General features: G+C 48.1%; 1 protein-coding gene across 5 annotated transcripts in view; it reads right to left on the minus strand.

Moving 5' to 3' along the window:
* Window positions 1-14,635: 14,635 nt before the first annotated feature.
* The window catches only part of STX2 (syntaxin 2), a 42,787-nt gene continuing 38,467 nt past the window's right edge, over window positions 14,636-18,955 (minus strand). For 2 of the 5 annotated variants that reach the window (XM_017867853.1, XM_017867856.1), the window contains one exon: window positions 14,636-15,082. In XM_017867853.1, the coding sequence (XP_017723342.1) occupies window positions 14,987-15,082 (96 nt within the window). In that variant the 3' untranslated portion in view covers window positions 14,636-14,986. Of the gene's footprint in view, window positions 15,144-18,955 lie in introns of all 5 variants that reach the window. The other 3 variants (XM_017867859.1, XM_017867857.1, XM_017867854.1) reach the window with 2 other exon arrangements.

Raw genomic sequence — 18,955 nt, forward strand, 5'->3', positions numbered from 1 at the left:
TTTCATCACATTTCCTGAGTGTATCCTGTGTGTCAAGCAACACACTAAGCTCTGTACGTGTAGAATTTTTTTTTCCTTTGAGATATGGGGTCTCACTGTCCTGCCCAGGCTGGAGAGCAGTGGCTATTCACACATACAAACATAGTGCATTGCAGCCTCAAACTGCAAGGCTCCAGTGACCAACCTCAGCTTCCCCAGCAGGCAGGACTCCAGGCACGTGCCACCACTCCCAGCTTCCATGTACAGTCTTATTAAATACTTACTGTGGCCCAAAGATGTGGGCACTGTTATAAACCTATTTTACGGAGGAGGAAACTCAGGCTTAGGATCATTAAATAAGTTGCCCACAGTCACACAGTTAGCATGGGAGCCAGGCTCTCAGCCAGCAGAGCTATCTTCATGCATGATTCCACCTCCTCCCTTAACTTCAGACCCAGCTAGGTCCTGGGGGGCTGAGGACCCCTGCCTGGCATCACACTAAGGGTCAACACCAGTGCAGGTGCACCCACACCCTGAGCAGCCTGTGCCTCTCCCAGGGTACACCTGCTTAGGAAAAGGCCCAACAGAGACTCCACAGCCCTGGCACTAACTCCCCGTGTTGGAGAGCAGAACACGCAGTGACGGGCCACAGGCCAGGTGGGGACACACACTTGTGTGGATAGGCACATATAAGTTTCTGTTTGTTTTTAAAATGAAACGGATATTTTGAAAAGCCAAACAAAATCTCATCATTTGCAGTTTCTCTTGAACGTCTGATGCCCAGCAGCCCTTGGCTTTTATTTGTACATGGCAACAGCTATAGCCCCAAAGCAGCCTCCTGCCACCAGAGCCGCCAGTCCTCAATTGCCAGCATCCCCACTCCCTGACCCCACATGCTGAGGTACTTGTCATGTACCGTAGGCTAGCACTGCTGCTTCTGCCCAGTAAAGAAAGGTCTCTCTCTGTGCCCATGCTCTTTGCTTCTGGTGGGGAAATGAAACACAGAACCTCCTGGCTTCTGGGACATCCCCTCCCTGGCTGGCCACTCCTCCCGTCCTAACTTGGGAGCATCAGGGACCCAGGGCTCAGTCCTGCCCCTTGTCTTCCCCCTGTCACTCACCAGCCTGGTGCTCCTGTCATTCATCCTGTGGCCCTCTCCCCAGAGCCAGTGTTGAGTGTCCAAATGCTTCCCCCATATCCACTTCCATATCTGATCACAGCCTAGACCTAACTGAGCTCCTGAGCCAGGGCCAGTGGCTCACACCTGTAATCCCAGCACTTTGGGAGGCTGAGGCAGGAGGACTGTTTGAGCCCAGGAGTTAGAGACCAGCCTGGGCAACACAGCAAGACCCCATCTCTATAAAAAATTTAGAAATTAGCCAGGTGTGGTGGTGTGCACCTGTAGTCCCAGCTACTTGGGAGGCTGAGGGAGGAAGATTGTTCAAGCCCATGAGTTTGAGGCTGCAGTGAGCTGTGATCATGCCACCTCGGTGCAGTGAGTCGAGATTGCACCACTGCACTCCAGCCTGGGTGACACAGCGAGGCTCTATCTCAAAAAACAAGGGGTGCTGGAGGAGCATGCATACTCCTTTGTGGAAGGGCAACAGAGCAAATCCAGCCTGGGCAACAGAGCAAGACCTCATCTCAAAACAAAACAAAACAAAACCAAACAACTGAACTCCTGAAACTCTTAGCCCTCCCCTAACAAACACTTGCCCCTCCTCTCTCTGCTTTCCTCCTTGAAGACCATCCTTCCAGCTGCCCAGGCCAGTCTTCCTTGCCTCCTCTCCTTCTCAGACCCCAACACCAATCATCTGCAAATCTTCATTTCTGTTAATAACATTGCTGACACATAACTCATATACCATTAAACTTAATGGTTCTTAGTGTATTTATAGAGTTGCGGAACCATTATCATTAATTTTAGAATCTTTTCATTACCCCATAAAGACTTCCCGTACCCTTTAACAGCCCGGCCAAAGGGCTTTTGACTCAAACCTCAAAGTATATTGATAAAGTGTCTCACCTCTTGTGCCCCAACTTCAGCTGTCACTCTAAGCCCCCACCACCTCCTGTCTAGATGGCCTCAGGAACCTCATAATCGCTCTTCTTTTTTCTTTTCTTTGTTTTTTTGAGGAGGGGGGGACAGGGTCTCACTGTGCTGCCCAGCCTGGAATGCAGTAGTGCGATCTCAGCTCACTGCAGCTTTAACTTCCTAGGTTCAGGTAATCCTCCTGCCTTAGCCTTCTGAGTAGCTGGGACAACAGGCACACACCACCACACCCAGCTAATTTTCTAATTTTTCACTATGCTGTCCAGGCTGGTTTTGAACTCCTGGGCTCAAGCGCTCCTCCCGCCTCAGACTCCCAAAGCTGGGGTTACAGGTGTGAGCCTCTGCACTTGGCTTGGTCTTCTTCTTTCTGTCTTTGTCCCCCTTTTGACATATCTACCCACAGGAGTCAGCACATGCCTTTAACACATAAGTGTTGTCAACTGTACATATACGATCTTCTAGTCACTCCCATTTTTGTCAGAGTCAAAGTCCATATGATGGCGCCCTAGACCCTGAGTGATCTGGCCCCCCACCCACTCACCCAAGCACACACGCCCCGTGGTCTCTCTCCCTCCTGTCCGGTCACTGCAGCGACACAAGCCTCCTTGCAGTTGCTTGGACACACCGGGCCCATGCCCACCTCAGGACCTTTGCACATGCCTCTTCCTCAGCCTGGAAAGTTCCTTTCCCAGAAATCCAAGGGGATCACATGCTTACCTGTCACTGGTCATCACCTAAATATCACCTTTCATAAGAGCTTCCTGACTGCCCTATACATGGATGTCCAATCTCCACACTTTATCTCCTCAGAGATTTATTTTCTCCAAAATTTTATCACCACCCAGCACAGATACATTTGACTTAACCATTTATTGGTTTCCTGTCTCCCTCCCTCCTCCAGGTCACACCTCGTTGGAGCAGTGATTTTACCGGGACCATTCACAGCTGGATCTTGGCACATAGAATCTTCCCTGGCATGCAGTCAGTGTTCTAGAAACATGTGAAGAACAAAAGAGCTGCCTGTTTCACGAAAAACGTAGGAGAGCAAGCCGGGCACAGTGGCTCACACCCATAATCCCAGCGCCGGGCACAGTGGCTCACACCCATAATCCCAGCGCCGGGCACAGTGGCTCACACCCATAATCCCAGCACTTTGGGAGGCCGAGGCAGGAGGATGGCTTAAGCCCAGGAGTTCAAGACCAGCCTGGGCAACATGGTGAAACCCCATCTCTACAAAAAATACAAAACTTAGCCAAGTGTGAGCTGGGCACCTGTAATCCCAGCGACTTGGGAGGCTGAGGTGGGAGGATCACTTGAACACAGGAGGCAGAGGTGCACTGAGCCGAGATTGCAGCACTGCACTCCAGCCCGGGTGACACAGCGAGGCTCTCTCTCAAAAAAACAAGGGGTGCATGCATACTCCTTTGTGGAAGGGCAGGGTGTTGCTGTATGTTTCCCAAGTCAAAGAGTCCCACCTAGAATGCACGCCGAAGCCAATCATAGCATCTGTGAGGGATCTGAGCTTGTGATTCCTGCATTAGAAGCTCAGAAAGAAACAGAAAACTCCAACCTGTGTAGATCCTGGAGAGAGTCACGGGAGCAAGGGTCTCCTACCTTCTTTCCCCGCCCGGAGCAGCAGGGGCCCTGCCCCATGCAGAGCCACAGAGGCGGGGCGCCGCCTCACCCCACCTCCACCAGCGACTCCTGCAGCCTGGGCTCCTGTCTTCTGGCAGGTGCCCACCAGAGCAGCTCGGGATCCCAAATGTCTCAGAATCTTCCCTCTAGCAGAGTTACTCCTACAAACCTATCCCAGCTGGGGCAGGGAGGAGACAGGAGATGCCCAGCTCTGTCCACCTAGAGTCAAGGTCCTGCTGCCCACCGTGGGCTCCTGGCTCCAGCTGCGTGGGACAGCCCAGCAGTCATCACATCCAGGCCTGGGCACGTCTCTGCGAGGCCCAGAGCCCAGTGGGTCCATGCATTCGAGGTCCTGGGGTGACTCCACTTAGCAGAGACTCAGAACAATCAGCTGCCATCGCCTCCCGTGGAATGGCTGTGATGCCACGATGGGAAGAACCAACCAACCCACCTGTCTCTCATCCACAAACGGAAGCAAACCGCGAGAACCTCCTCCTCCAGCAAGGGCGGCACAAGCAGCTCTGCAGAGCCACGGAGCAGCCACAGATCCCCAGGACAGGTTGTGGCTCAGGGAGGCGGCACCCACACCGGGCTTCCCAGGTCGCACCTCCAGGCCCCGATCCCTGCTCTCACCTCCCGGGCTCACCCTCCCGGGGGAAGGAGGGGCTGGACATGGAGCCTGTGGCTGCTCGGCATGGGTGGTGACACTCTCGGTGACGTCCCTCGGCCGTCAGGACTCATTTCCCCACTGCTAGATGCAGCTCAAGGACAGCAGAGGGGCCCAGTCAGTAAGGATGGGAAGGTCTCACTGTAGATTACGACACCGAATGCTGAGACGCAGACGCTCCTACCCCAGCGGCACCAAGGCTGCTGTCTGTGGAATCCCGAAGGTGACAGCTTTCTCTACCACGGGCCGCCCCAGCCTGCCAGCTTTGGGCTTGCTATGCATGGGATTATGTGCTAAACTTTGTGGGTGTCACAGGATGCTTCTGACAATATGATAATGAGAACTGGCGAGCGACTGGTATTTTCAAACTCAGTCATCTTTTTCTACTTACGGAGAATCCCGTTTGGAAAGACGTCACGGGAGTGAAGTTTTCGTTGTTTTGTTGTAGGGAAAAGTAGTCAGGTAGGCCTTTTGGCTACATGCAAAGATAAAGCCCGAACTCTATTCAAGAATAAGAATGTTCAGAAAATCAAAGAGTAAAGCCACGCAGTAATAATTCACACTTACAATGTGCCAGGCACGAACCCAAGCACACTGCATTATTCCACACGTGATTGTCCAACAGGCCTATGAGGTGGGGGGGTATCCACCCTGTGGTCCCCTCCAGCTGTGAGGCGGGGGCAGGTGTCGGCTCCATGGTCCCCTCCAGCTGATGAGTGGCCCCTGCTGCCCAGCGAACCTCTGCTGCTGCCCTGGTTCCTCTACCCTGTCACTGACTCAAGGTCTTGGTTTCTATAATTAATCCCTCCCTCTTGCATATAATTTCTTCCCTTTTCAGTATCTATTATTTCCCATGTAAAATAATAACACCCTCCACTGACCTCACACTCCCTCCAGTTATCCTCCCTGTATAACAAAGCCCTCGGCAGAGCACGGCCTCACCTCCCACCTCAGCAGGGCACGGCCTCACCTCCCATCTCTGCTGAGTCCACTTCATTCAGGCTTCCACCCCGGCTCCCTCTGAAACCACACCTGTCCAGGTCACCAGCGAGGTCCATGTTGCCGAACCCGGTGGCCCCCGCTTCCTGGCCTTCCCGGGGCAGCTTCCCCGGCTGACCACTCCCTCCTTCTTGAACCTCTTTTTTACTTGGACTTGAGGACCCCGTACTCCTTCCCATCTTTGCCCTCCCCTCAGTTCCACCTCGGGCTCCTCTGCTGAACCCTCCTCTTCTTCCAGACCTCTGGTTCTGCAGGGCCCCAGCTCCCAGTCCTGAGCCCCTTCTCTCCTCCACGTTCTCCCGGGTTGGTCTCCTCGAGTCTGTGGTTTGGGGCAAAATCTACACAGATGCTTCCCTGATTTTCCGTCATCAGCGCCTCCTCCCCAAGCTCTACCCTCATATCTTCAATGGCTGATTTAGTTTTTGACTTCTATGTCCAGGTTTACCATTTACAAAACACAACTCTTGATTATTGACCAGCAAACACACTTTCCCCTGCATTTTCTCCTCCTGGCAAATGATCTCACCACTGACCTGTCTGCCTAGGCAGACACCTGGGACCACCCCTGAGTCCTCAGCATCCCCGAAGGAAACAAGCAGTGAGAAGGATGATTTACATGAAGCCCTGACTGGAAGGGCTGCTCTCAGAGATGGGGACAGAGATAAGCAACAAAGGAGAGATGTTGAGGGACCCAGAGACCAGTGACAGCAGGAAGTCCCCCCCACCCTAGGCCAGAAGGGACCAGAGAGAAACAGAATTTTCAGAGGCCAGGGAAGGTGGGTCTCCTCGAGGTGGGACCTGGGATCAGGCAGTGACCAAGCCCAGGGGCATGGGTCTAAAGCAAGGTGGCAGTGAAGGTATGCCCCACGCCCTCCTCCTGCTTGTTCTTTCCCCCACAGAGCCTCAGGAATCCGAGTGCAGATGAGGGGTGGATGCGGACCTCAGGCTGGCACCTGGGAACAAAGCAAGAGAAGGCCAAGGGTGGCAGGAAAGGGGATACAGATAGAGAAGAATAGGTTCACGCCTACTCCCTCGTCTACCATGGGGGCACAGGAGAAAGTGAGGGCCGAGGCGGACTCAAAAACAGGCACTCCTCACCCTCACACAGGTGCGTCAGCAGAGGCTTGAGGGCGCGCAGCTCAACCTCTATCAGCTACCAGCCGACTGCTGACTTCTGTAGACAAGGGGACAACCCCTGGGAAGCAGATGTAAAATAGAAACAAGAAATTTAAAACTGATGAGGGACATCAACGCGTACATACCATAGAGACAGGTTTCACAGATTTAGCCTGGGCAAGTTACTAACAAAGAAAGGAATTAAAAATGAACAAGCAAAAATGCAGCAACAACAATCATCTTCGGCAGGCATCCAATTCCAGAATTACTGTATTACTTAAAACATCCAGTTTTAAACAAATGATATATGCAAAGAAACATGAAAGTGGAAATCATCCTTGAAAGCATAAAAAAGCAGTGAACATAAACTTTCCCTCCGTGTCTCCAGGTTTCTGATTTAGCAAAGACTTCAAAGCAGCTGTTATAAATAGGATCAAAGAACTAAAGAAGACCAGGTGCGGTGGCTCACACTTGTACTCACAACATTTCGGGAGACCGAGGTGGGAAAGTCACTTGAGACCAGGAGTTGGAGACCAGCCTAGGTAACATAACAAGACCCATCTCTAGAAAAAAATTTTAAATGGTGGCTTATGCCTGTAATCTCACCACTTTGGGAGGCTGAAGCAGGAGGATCACTTGAGCCCACGGGTTCAAGACTAGCCTGGGCAACATGGCAAAACTCTGTCTCTACAAAAAGTATTTTAAAAATAGCCAGGCATGGTGGCATGCACCTGTGGTCCCAGCTACTGAGGCTAAGGTTGGGGGGTGGGGATCATCCGAGCCAGGGAGGCTGAAGCTGCAGTGAGCAGTGATTGTGCCACTGTACTCCAGCCTGGGTGACAGAGTGAGACCTTGTCTTGAAAACAAAAAGAAAATTTTAAAAAGAAATTTTAAAACTATTAACGCGTAATAGTTTAAGGTAGCAGGTAAAAAAATTAAAATACAAAGAACTAAAGAAAACTGTATTTAAATAATTAAAATAATAATAAATCAACAGAGATTCTCAACAATGCAGAAATTATTTTTTAAAAGGAGCCAAACTAAAATTCTAGAGTTGAAAAGTAATCACCAAAACGAAAACATTCACTAGAAGAGCTCAACAGTAGACCCAAGATGGTACAGGCGTGAATCTGTGAACTCAAAGTTAGATAAGCACAGGTTATCCATTATTAAGAACAGAAAGAAAAAAAGCTGAAGAAAACAAACAGAACCTCAGAGACATATAGGCCAGCATCGAGCATCAAAAAATACACACAGTGGGAGCGGCAGGTGGAAAGAAGACAAAGATGCAGAAAAAGCATTTCAGCAAATAGTGTGGCCCAGAGCTTCCAAAAGGTGACGAAAAGCAGAATATGCAGATATCGACACCTAAACTTCTAAACAACAGGACAAAATCTTGAAAGCAGCAAGAGAAAAATGGCTGATCACATATAAGGGAGCATCAATATGATTAACAGCCAAATTCATGCATGAGACACAGGAGGCTGGAGAGTGGTAGTATAAGATCCTCAAGGGCTGAAAGAAGAAGAAAAAAAAAGAACTGTAAACCAAGAATTCGATATCCAGCAAAACTATCCTTCCAAACTGAAAGTGAAATTGAGAAATGCTCAGATGAAAAAAAGACAGAGAATGCATTGCTAACAGACTTCCTTTACAAGAGACACCAAAGGAAGCCCTTGAGGCTGGAAGAAAACTACTCTAGAAAGTGATCCAAGCCTGCGGGGAGAAATGCAGAGCACCAGAAATGGTCGCTAGGTATGTTAACATCAAACACTCTGGCTCAAGCCTGTCATCCCAGCACTTTGGGAGGCCGAGACGGGCGGATCACGAGGTCAGGAGATCGAGACCATCCTGGCGAACACGGTGAAACCCCGTCTCTACTAAAAAAAAAAATACAAAAAACTAGCCGGGCGAGCTGGCGGGCGCCTGTAGTCCCAGCTACTCGGGAGGCTGAGGCAGGAGAATGGCATAAACCCGGGAGGCGGGGCTTGCAGTGAGCTGAGATCCGGCCACTGCACCCCAGCCTGGGCGACAGAGCCAGACTCTGTCTCAAAAAAAAAAAAAAAAAAAAAAAAAAACACTCTGCAAATATACTTCTCCTTTATTTTCTTAACTTCTTTAACAGATGTAAGATTGCATAAGACAGTAACTTTATCCAGAATATACAAAGAACTCTTAAAATTCAAAAATAAGCCAGGTACAGTGGCTTACACCTATAATCCCAACCAGTGGCTTATACCTATAATCCCAACACTTTAGGAGGCTGGGGTAGGAGGATCACTTGAGCCCAGGAGTTCAAGACAGCCTAGGCAACATAGTGAGACCCTATCTCTACAAAAAAATTTAAAAGTAGCCAGGCATGGTGCCGTGCACCTGTGGTCCCAGCTACTCAGGAGGCTGAGGCAGGAGGGTAGCTTGAGCCCAGAAGGTCGAGGTTGCAGTGAGCCATGATTGTGCCACTGCACTCCAGTCTGGGTAACAGAGCAGGACCCTGTCTCAAAAATTATAAAATTAAAATTAAATAAAACTCAAAAATAAGACAGCCAAATTTAAAATGTGCAAAAGATTTGAGTTAATATCTTACTTTAAAAGATCTATGAATGGCTAATAAACACAAGAAAAGATATCAACATTGTTCATCAGTAAGAAAATGCAAATGAAAACCAACGTGAGACACCACTCCATATCCACTAGCACAGATAGGTTTAAAAACAACACAATACCAAGAGTTGGTGAGGACGTGGAGAAACTGGAATCCTTATCCTTTCCTTTTTACTTGGAAGTAAAATGACATAGCATTTGGAAAGTTCAGCTGTTCCTTAAAATGTTAAATATAAATTTACATATGACCCAGTATTGCTATTCCCAGAAAGCTACTAAGGAAAAGGAAAACATAGGTCCATATACATATATGTACACAGATGTTCATAGCAGCATTATTCATCATAGTAAAACTGGCGGCTGGGCACGGTGGCTCACGCCTGTAATGCCAGCATTTTGGGAGGCTGAGGCAGGCGGATCATGAGGTCAGGAGATCGAGACCATCCTGGCCAACACGGTGAAACCCTGTCTCTACCAAAAATACAAAAAAATTAGCCGGGCGCAGTGAGGGGTGCCTGTAGTCCCAGCTACTCACGAGGCTGAGGCAGGAGAATGGCGTGAACCCAGGAGGTGGAGCTTGCAGTGAGCCGAGATCACGCCACTGCACTCCAGCCTGGTCGACAGAGCGAGACTCCTCAAAAAAAAAAACAAAAAACTGGCAACAGTTCAATGCCCGTGAGGTGGCAAAGGGACAAAGTGTCCCCCTACAATAAAGGAAGCTCAGCAGCAAAAGGGGACCGACTACCCACACGTGCTTCAAAGGGACGCCTCGGTGACGCTGTTGAGTGAAAGAAGCCAGATGCAGAAGACCCTCATGCCTGAGTCTAATTTCAGGAAACGTCCAGAAAGACAAACTGACGGAGAGAAAGCATTGCCAGGGGTGGCCTAGCGCCAGGATGGGAGCTGGGACTAACAGCAAATGGGCATAAGGGTAGTTTTGGGGTGATGGAAATGTTCCCAAAAAAGAGGGTTGTGATGGTGACACAACTCTATTAATTACTAAAATCATATAATTACACAGTTATGATGGATGAATGTATGGTGGATTATACCTCAATAAAGCACTTTCTCAAACACGACAAAGGAATGGCAGACAATACTTCCCTCCAGGCCCGCCGCCGGCCTGCCAGCGACAGAGGCCCCCCTCCCCGCACTGGGTCCGCCCCCCGCGCCCGGGGCAGTGCTCTACACTTGAGTGTTTCAGCGTCTGGGTCCTAATTCCTAGTGGGAGCACAGAAGACACAGGGAATGGTGAGAGCTACATGGACCATGTCTTGGTCCCATGGGACCTGGCGCTACTTGACCCAAGGCCACAGCAGCTTGTAGACATGAACTTTTGGGGAGACTTGGAGTCCTAAGAGATCCAGCTCTCCATGCCACACAGGCGGAAAGGAAGCAGCTGGAGAGTCCGCTGCCCACACCACCCCCAGGCCTTCACAGAGCCCCAGTCTCCCGCCACTTCAGTGCAACCCTTGCAGTCTGCCCACTCCTCCAGACATGACGCTTAGGAGCTTACCTCGCTCTTCAGCTCAGAGCCCGGCTCCCATGGCGGGGTCAGACCTGCCCTGGCCTCTCCCCTCCGCCTGAGCCACGCCCGGCTTCCTGCTCACCAGCCCTGCGTTAGTATCTGCAGCTGTGCTTCTCCGGCCGCCGCAACACCAGCCTTCCCGCATTGCTCCAAGACACCGAGCCTGGTGCATGCTCAGGAAATTGAAGAGTTTCAGAACATTGTCACTTTCCCTGCCTGACGACCAGCGTTGTACTCTACTCACAGGGCAACCTGCTTTAGCAAACTCAGCGACACATTAAAAAGTACCATTTGCAAAGAAAGGCAAAGGAGAGCTATCACCTGGCTGGGTGTTCTGCGCCTAGAGACTGGGCCCCGGGAGAGCGCTCCTCAGTGAACCTGCGAAGGATGGAATTTACATAAAAAAGGCACAGTCTTTAGTCCTGGAAAGGCACCCTGGGATTCTTCAACTCCATCCCTCTTTTTCACTGGCAGGGAACTGAGGCCCCAGGAGGCAAGGCCTCCCCTGCGCTCTCTGGAACCTCTCCCTGGCAAGAAGCCAGAGGCCCTGTTTTCTCAGGCTTAGGGATCTGCACTCTCTTGTTCAAAGGCTGCGAGTCTGAAGAGGAGGGCCACGTGCTGCCTTCCATTTCTCTTATTGCTCAAATGGAAAACAATGAAACAGGGCTGGCCACATCACCGCCTGCCGCCTGCCAGTCATTTAAGACCTGGCGCGCATTTCCGTAGCTCCTCGACGCCAGGAAAATCAGACCCATCTCGGGAGGGCTCCTGCCTCTGGATGCCTAAATGTTCTTACCTTAAACACACTGTTACGCTCCACCCCTCCCACGCCGCACACAAACGAATTTTCACAAAATCTTAAAACCAGAACTTAACAAAAGGTTGCGTGGTACCAGGTCCGTTTGGTTCCGTGTGAAACCAACTAGGAAAACCCGCATTAGGCTTTTCCTCAGCTGCGCCGCCGAGGGCCTGGTTTCTAGTCATTTGAGAAGCTGTGTGCGCCCCGAATGGTCTGTTCTTTCCTTTAGGGTTCGCCTTTGTCAACAGTGAGTGTTGTGGTGGCAACTAAAATAAGGAGCCGACCAGCGCTCCTGGGGAGGGAAACCTGGGCAACTCCGCAGGCGCTGGCACCGGCCACAGACCCACGCCTGGGGCACTCGCGTTTATATTTAGCAGAGCACAGGAGTCAGGGAGCGCGGGCGGGGGTGGGAAGAGGCGTCTGCGCACTGGCCACGGTGTGGGGGACCCAGCCCTACCCCTTCCCCGGGGCTGAGTGGGACTCTCCACGAGGCCAGCAGTTTTTCCGGGTTTTTCTGCCCCTCTCTGGTGGATATGCAACCTTTCCAGTTTGAATTCCACCTCGGTTTAATCCACTTTTTAAACTCATGAAAGGATGTGATTGTAGATTTGAAGACATTCATAAAAAGTCATTTAGGCAATAAATACTATAGGAGTACACTGTCTTTAAAAAGTATAAATAAATTATTGACTGTGCACAGCTGATTTGAAAGGAAATTCATTCTGGGAGAAATAGAGAAATAGACTAAAATGAACATCTAGGGCTCTGTCTCCATGAATTAGTTTTCTACAGTTCTATCTTCTCTTGTTTTTAAATTGTGGTTTGCAAGTGTCACTTTCCAATATGATCAGAATTCGGTAAGGGTTGAGGAAGTAAAGAAATTCTACTTAATAAGAAAAACTCTGAAAGAGGATTAAGTATAGAGGATAAATAACTCAACATAGTGAGAGACGGGGGATCCCCCCCATTAACAAATGGAATGTGTCAAGTCGACAGAAGAATTCCAACAGAGTGACTCTGAGATAGAGCCCAAATTCACTGAATTGGTATCTGTTAGAAACAGCAAGAATTCCGGCGAGTCCCTTACCACATGGTACTGACATCTGAGCCATGAACAACAGAAGCTTGTAATATAACACTAATAATCAAAAAATTACCAAATACTTCCAAAATTACTCACATCATTACACGTAATAGCCACAAGAGCAATTTTCCTAGTAGAACAATTTATTAATGAATATGCAATAAAATATCTCCCCAAAATCTTTCCAGAAATGGCAAAGCAGGAAGTGAATACTTTTATGCTTCTCTGGAAATTTTTAATGTAAACATGACATATTTGAAGAACTGATTAAAAAGTCACAAGTGAATCTGTAAATACATTTTTAAGTCTGACTTCAAATCGGTACATGAGGCTTAGACATACACGTCATTGGACAAGTGACTTAAATATCTAAATACAAATCAAATAGCATTTTCGTAACTTCAACTATAAAAACACAAATGTCAGCAGGTACTGCAAATATAAGATGAATAACTTGAAAAATACCATAATAAGTGTTATAAAAGGGGAGGACTCATATGACAGAGCTTGAAGGAAAAGTGGGACATCACAGGAGGCAGGTCCCCCCGTGGACGTGATTCCACGCAGGCGTGGAGTCCTGCTGCCACCAGTGTGATCCTGAAATATTGAAAACCCGCAAGACAAGTGATACCTTCAACGAAGCCACAAATCAGTGAGCACATCCCACGACAGGGTGTTTAAAGACCAAAAGAAAAAACAGTCAGAGGCAGAATTCCCCTAACAACTCTGCCACACAGTGACCACCATCAAGTGATCCAGCGGACGCGTCACGGATGAGGGAGATTCGGAATTGTGTTCAGTAAGGGATGCGGCTTCTAAGCTATTCAATATTCTCCACACCTACTGTTTGGAATCAGGCATCTCTACATTAGTTTCAAACCAAACAGTGTTAAAAGTCACATGCTTATACCATCACATACAGGAGTCACAAGAGTTAATGATATTTGGGGCATCCTTCATGCACTCCTTTAAAATTCTGACCAGTTACTCTCTTAACAGATGTCCGTTCACCAGTTCATACATTTTACAAGTCTAAAAATAAGTCATATTCTTCTACTAAAAAAAATGAGCAATAAAAAGGTTTAATTATCATGAATTCCTACACATTTGGGAAATTAACTTCTAAAGTTCAGCAAAACATTAGGTACTTAACAACATGTACGTGATCTGTACAATAGTTTAAATTGATAAGAATTACTCCATGTCTCAGGAATGATTCCCTCGAGTCCCCAGAGTACTGAACCTCGGTCTCATCACCTTCTTAAATTCAGACTTTATTCATGTAAACTGGGAAACTTGAATCTCGTATTTAGTGAAAAGAGACCATGGTCTTTACAGTGCAGTAACCAAGTAACCATTCACTATCCCGGGGAGGGAAGAGGCGGAAATGGAGCTGAGGCCAAGGCTTTTCCGGAGGCACCAGCACATCTAAACTCACAGAAGGCACTTGAGGGGCTTTGAGGGGCTTTGCAACCAATGTTTTCTGTGACAAGGGGAAACTTTGTAAACAACTGTAAAACGTGGCTCCAACACCATGCAGCTTCCTGTTTCACTCACAAGGCCACACTCAGTATATAAAAATGGGGTAAGATGCTAATATATTAAACAATTTATCAACATTTACAATTATAGATATCTTACAAAAACCTGTGATATAAATTATTTCTTCCAACAGGAAATAAACAACAGTATAAAAGGCCTCTTAATTAGCACATACTAGCTGGGAGGGAGGAAAGGAAGCCTTAGACCTGAGGTCCAAAAGCTTCAGAGCGGCCGGGCGCAGTGGCTCACGCCTGTAATCCCAGCACTTTGGGAGGCTGAGGCAGGTGGATCCGCAGTGGCTCACGCCTGTAATCCCGTAATCTCCAGCACCTTTGGGAGGCTGAGGCAGGTGGGATTCCGCAGTGGCCTCACGCCTGTATCACCGGACACTTTGGGAGGCTGAGGCCAGGTGGATCCGCAGTGGATCACAGCCTGTAATACCCCAGCCTTTGGGAGGCTGAGGCGGCTGATCACAGGAGGAGTTTGAGACCAGCCTGGCCAGCATGGTAAAACCCCGTCTCTACTAAAAAAAATACAAAAAATTAGCTGGGCGTGGTGGCACGTGCCTGTAATCCCAGCTACTCTGAGGCTGAGGCAGGAGAATTGCTTGAACCCGGGAGGTGGAGGCTGCAGTGAGCCAAGAGCACACCACTGCACTCCAGCCTAGGTGACAAAGCGAGACTCCATCTCAAAAAATTAAAAAAAGCTGTATAACATAAAGCATTCCTTCCTAATTAAACTTCATGCACATTTGTAACACTGAAATATTTTTAATATTAAAATGTTCAATATTTTCTTATTTCAAGGCCAGTGAGAGAAGTCTCCCACTGCTCACATTCTGTAGTGTGTCATGCAGGGTCACGCATCACACCCACTGTGCTTACGGCGCTTTCACTGAACAAGACGTTCGGTTGTGCTTCTTCCATGAATCCATAAATTAAAAGGTCAGTACTCAATGCCGGGTTACAGCGTCTGAGATTCATTCACGAAATGACAGGATGCTGATCTGGTTGCAGATGTGGTCTGAGTCTCCAAGGATAAATGGCTCTTGGGATATGGTTGCTATGACAATGTTGTTGCTAGGATAATTCCAAGGATCACAAGCAAAATAATTACACAAATAATAATGAACATCATTTTCTGCAAGATAAAGAAAAACATTAATTTGCAATGTATCAAAGAAATCAACAATGTCATCTGCTAACTAAATCCTTCTGGGATTTGGGATAGTTTAAAAAATATATCCATTATCAAGAAAGGACTCCTCCTTGTCATAGAAAAGAATGTGCTCTCAGCTCACTGCAACCTCTGCCTCCTGGGTTCAAGCGATTCTCCTGCCTCAGCCTCCTAAGTAGCTGGGATTACAGGCACTCGCCACCATACCCAGCTAATTTTTGTATTTTTAGTAGAGACGGGGTTTCAGCATGTTGGCCAGGATAGTCTCGATCTCTTGACCTCATGATCCACCCGCCTCAGCCTCCCAAAGTGCTAGGATTACAGGTGTGAGCCACCGCGCCCGGCCGACACTTTCTTTTAATCATAATAAAACTCCAGGATTGCTGTTAATTGGATGAATTACACATCTTTTTAAAACTTTATATGAATTTCTTGTTGGCTGAAAAATCCTATTTTTTCTTGCTTTTCTGAAAGGAGGTGTCACTCTGTTGCCGAGGCTGGAGGACAGTGGTGCAGACATGGCTCCCTGCAAACACATCCTCCTGGGCTCAAGCAATCCTCCCACCTCAGTGTCCCAAGGAGCTAGGATGACAGGCATACTAATGCCCCGCTAATTAGAAAATACGTTTTTAAGAGATAGGGTCTTGCTATGTTGCTCAGACTAGTCTCGAACTCTTGGGTTCAAGGGATCTTCCTGCCTTGGCCTCCTGAAGTGCTGGAATGACAGGCATGAGCCACTGCACCTGGCCTTATCTATTTTTTACATTTAAATATGATGAACATGTGTAAGAAATCAACAAGACATTCATTCATTCTTCTACTGCACTGATGGTCTCAAAGCAGGGCGCCACACAGCATTTAACTTTTTTTAAACTAACAAGTATCTTCACACAAGAGAAAGCGAGGCCACCTTTGGCTTTATAAATGGAGTCTCCTCCAAGAAGCTTATCTCAGGGAAGGGAAGGAAGACACGGCAGGAGGCACCGCACTGTAGGACTTTGAGTTCTCTTTTTGAAAAGCAGAGATCCAGAGCCATCATTTTAATGGCAGTTCCAAATGCATGAGTGCTTTTACCTAAGAAATCCTGTTTACTAAGCCTGGACAGCTCTAATACTGCGGGCTCAGTCAGTTATGCAGGGTTTATCAAGAGGCCCATGGCAGGCCCCGGTGAGCCTCCCAGTGACTCCTCACCACCAGGGAGAGCTGCCTGCAGGAGGGCCCCTCCCTGGAATTCTAGTTCCGTGTTAACATCACGCACATTTCCTGCAAAGCCCCAGCCACTCTCTCATCCTCTACATGCGCCCCTATGCCCCTCTCGGCACCTTCCTAGAGAAACCTCTTCTTCCTTTCTCTGTGATGCCTCCCTCCCTCCAGAGGGAAGCGTGCCCTCGCACTCAGCAAGTGAGTGTGCTGGGGCCACCTGGAGTCAGCTGCACGCAGCACTCTCATCTCCTGCCGCTGTTGCGCTGCCTGCCACGTGTCTGGGTGCTAGACCTGTGTGCACTTTCCTGCCACATCTGGCTTTCAGGATGACTGTCAACTACATGGAGTCTAGGGTGCAGGACCCAGGAGTCATTTAATCTCCTGGTGACAGCGAGAATGGAGAGGGCACACCCTGGAGAGTCCAGCTCCAGGTCTGGGCCAGGGCCCTCTCACCGACTAAGACTTCACCTGTCTCCTTAAAGCAGGGCATCCCACCCGTGCTCCGGGGTGACGGGCCTGCACCTGGCACACCCTGCAGGGAGGGGCAGCACCCAGCCCCAGGAAGGCCAATTGCTAAAGGATGAAAGGCTATGTTAATATTTTTAAAAGTGAAATTAAGGACATTAACCACTGCCTTCCTGTGCAAAGATAACTGCTGGTATTCATTTTGGTCTGTTTTTTATAAATGAGGATCCTTCTGTGTTCATTCTTATTTACATACACTAGGGTGAAATGGCCAGCCAGGCCCAGGGCACAGGACTTGAAGCCCCACGCCCCAGGGGTCACACTGAGAGGAGCCTTCTTTTAGTCAGCCTCAATGCCAAGTAGTGCCCATGAAAAGTAGCGCATTTCACTGTGTCCAAGCTAAAAATTGTAATTTTATCTTTAGTGTAACCACATTAAACTAACCATATTATAACATTAGGAAAAAACTCAGAAAGTACATGTTAGAATCATGAAAATATTGAAAAATACCACTATAACAATGAAGAAAAATCACGTGTAAAATATGTTCAGCAGAGCTCAGAAGAAAAAAGTAGAACATCTTGCCTAATAAACATCCTACACAAACATCCTGCCTAATAAAAATAGAGTATAAAAGAGTTCTGACTGCCAAATAATGGAATGTTAACACACGCAGCATCCCAGAGCTCCGTATGGAGGAATTCCAGGTGTAATTCTGTGGCTTTTGCATAAATGTCAGAACACTAACTTGAAAACTTCTCATCTGGTGACTGCGTATGGTGAGCGTAACAGATGCTCACATTAAGATAGCAATCTTGGCCGGGTGCGGTGGCTCAAGCCTGTAATTCCAGCACTTTGGGAGGCCGAGACGGGCGGATCACAAGGTCAGGAGATCGAGACCATCCTGGCTAACACGGTGAAACCCCGTCTCTACTAAAATACAAAACTAGCCGGGCGAAGTGGCGGGCGCCTGTAGTCCCAGCTACTCGGGAGGCTGAGGCAGGAGAATGGCGTAAACCCGGGAGGCGGAGCTTGCAGTGAGCTGAGATCTGGCCACTGCACTCCAGCCCGGGCGACAGAGTGAGACTCTGCCTCAAAAAAAAAATAAATAAATAAAAAGATAGCAATCTTTTGTTTTGAGACGGTCCCACTCTGTCACCCAGGCTGGAGTGCCGTGGTGCGATCTAGGCTCACTCTAGCCTCGACCTCCCCAGACTCAGGTGATCCTCCTGCCTCGGCCTCCGGAGTAGCTGGGACTATAGGTGCGTGTGCCACCATGCCCAATTAGTTTTTTGGATTTTTTTTTTTTTTCCTGTAGAAACAGGATGTTGCCATGTTGAAGGAATAAATCTTACAGATTACAAAGCAGTAGTGAGACTTAACTATGCTCGTGATTCCTTTCTGCTGTATGTTAACTTTTTAAAAAGCCTTAGGTGACTATCAAGTCTGCAGTCACTTCCATAACGCAAGAATAAATTCATCAAGGATGACTTGCCACACTCTAGACACCTGGGGACATTTCACAATTGTCTAATACAAGAATCATGCCAAACAAACATTTACAGAGAAACCCTCGCTGTGTCCAACTGTAACACTCTGACAGCATTCCCACTTCAGGGCTAGTGCCAGGAGGGCTCCCAGTGCGTGACAGAACCAGGGGAACCACAAAGCCCGCTGGGGTTTAGGAAAGGCGATGCCCGCGCCATGAGCAAAGGCAACGATTCTTTCAATCAACCGGAATTTTATATTCGGAATTCTTTAAGAATTAACAGGCATGCTCACCAAATATAATACATAATTTTCCTTTTAATATTAAAGACAATATTTTTAAATAAAATAGATACTGCCAAATAGAAAGGTCAAAGGATTTTCCTTTCAGTCAATGTTTTTCACGGCATGAATTCATGTCCTCAATTCCACAGTAAAATGATGCGTCAGTGTATTTTATGAAGTACCTTTCAGTGTTGCCAATTGCTCTAAAAGTTAAAACTCAGGAGACAAAACATTACAAGTTTTGTAACTGAGAATTAATCTTCACTGATATTTCTATGACATTGAATGAAGGACCCACTACCTATAAATAGCTAATGGTCTCCTTAGATCAAAAA

The sequence above is a fragment of the Rhinopithecus bieti genome, unplaced genomic scaffold (genome assembly GCF_001698545.2).
Source record: "Rhinopithecus bieti isolate Rb0 unplaced genomic scaffold, ASM169854v2 scaffold_4602, whole genome shotgun sequence".
Taxonomy (NCBI): domain Eukaryota; kingdom Metazoa; phylum Chordata; class Mammalia; order Primates; family Cercopithecidae; genus Rhinopithecus; species Rhinopithecus bieti.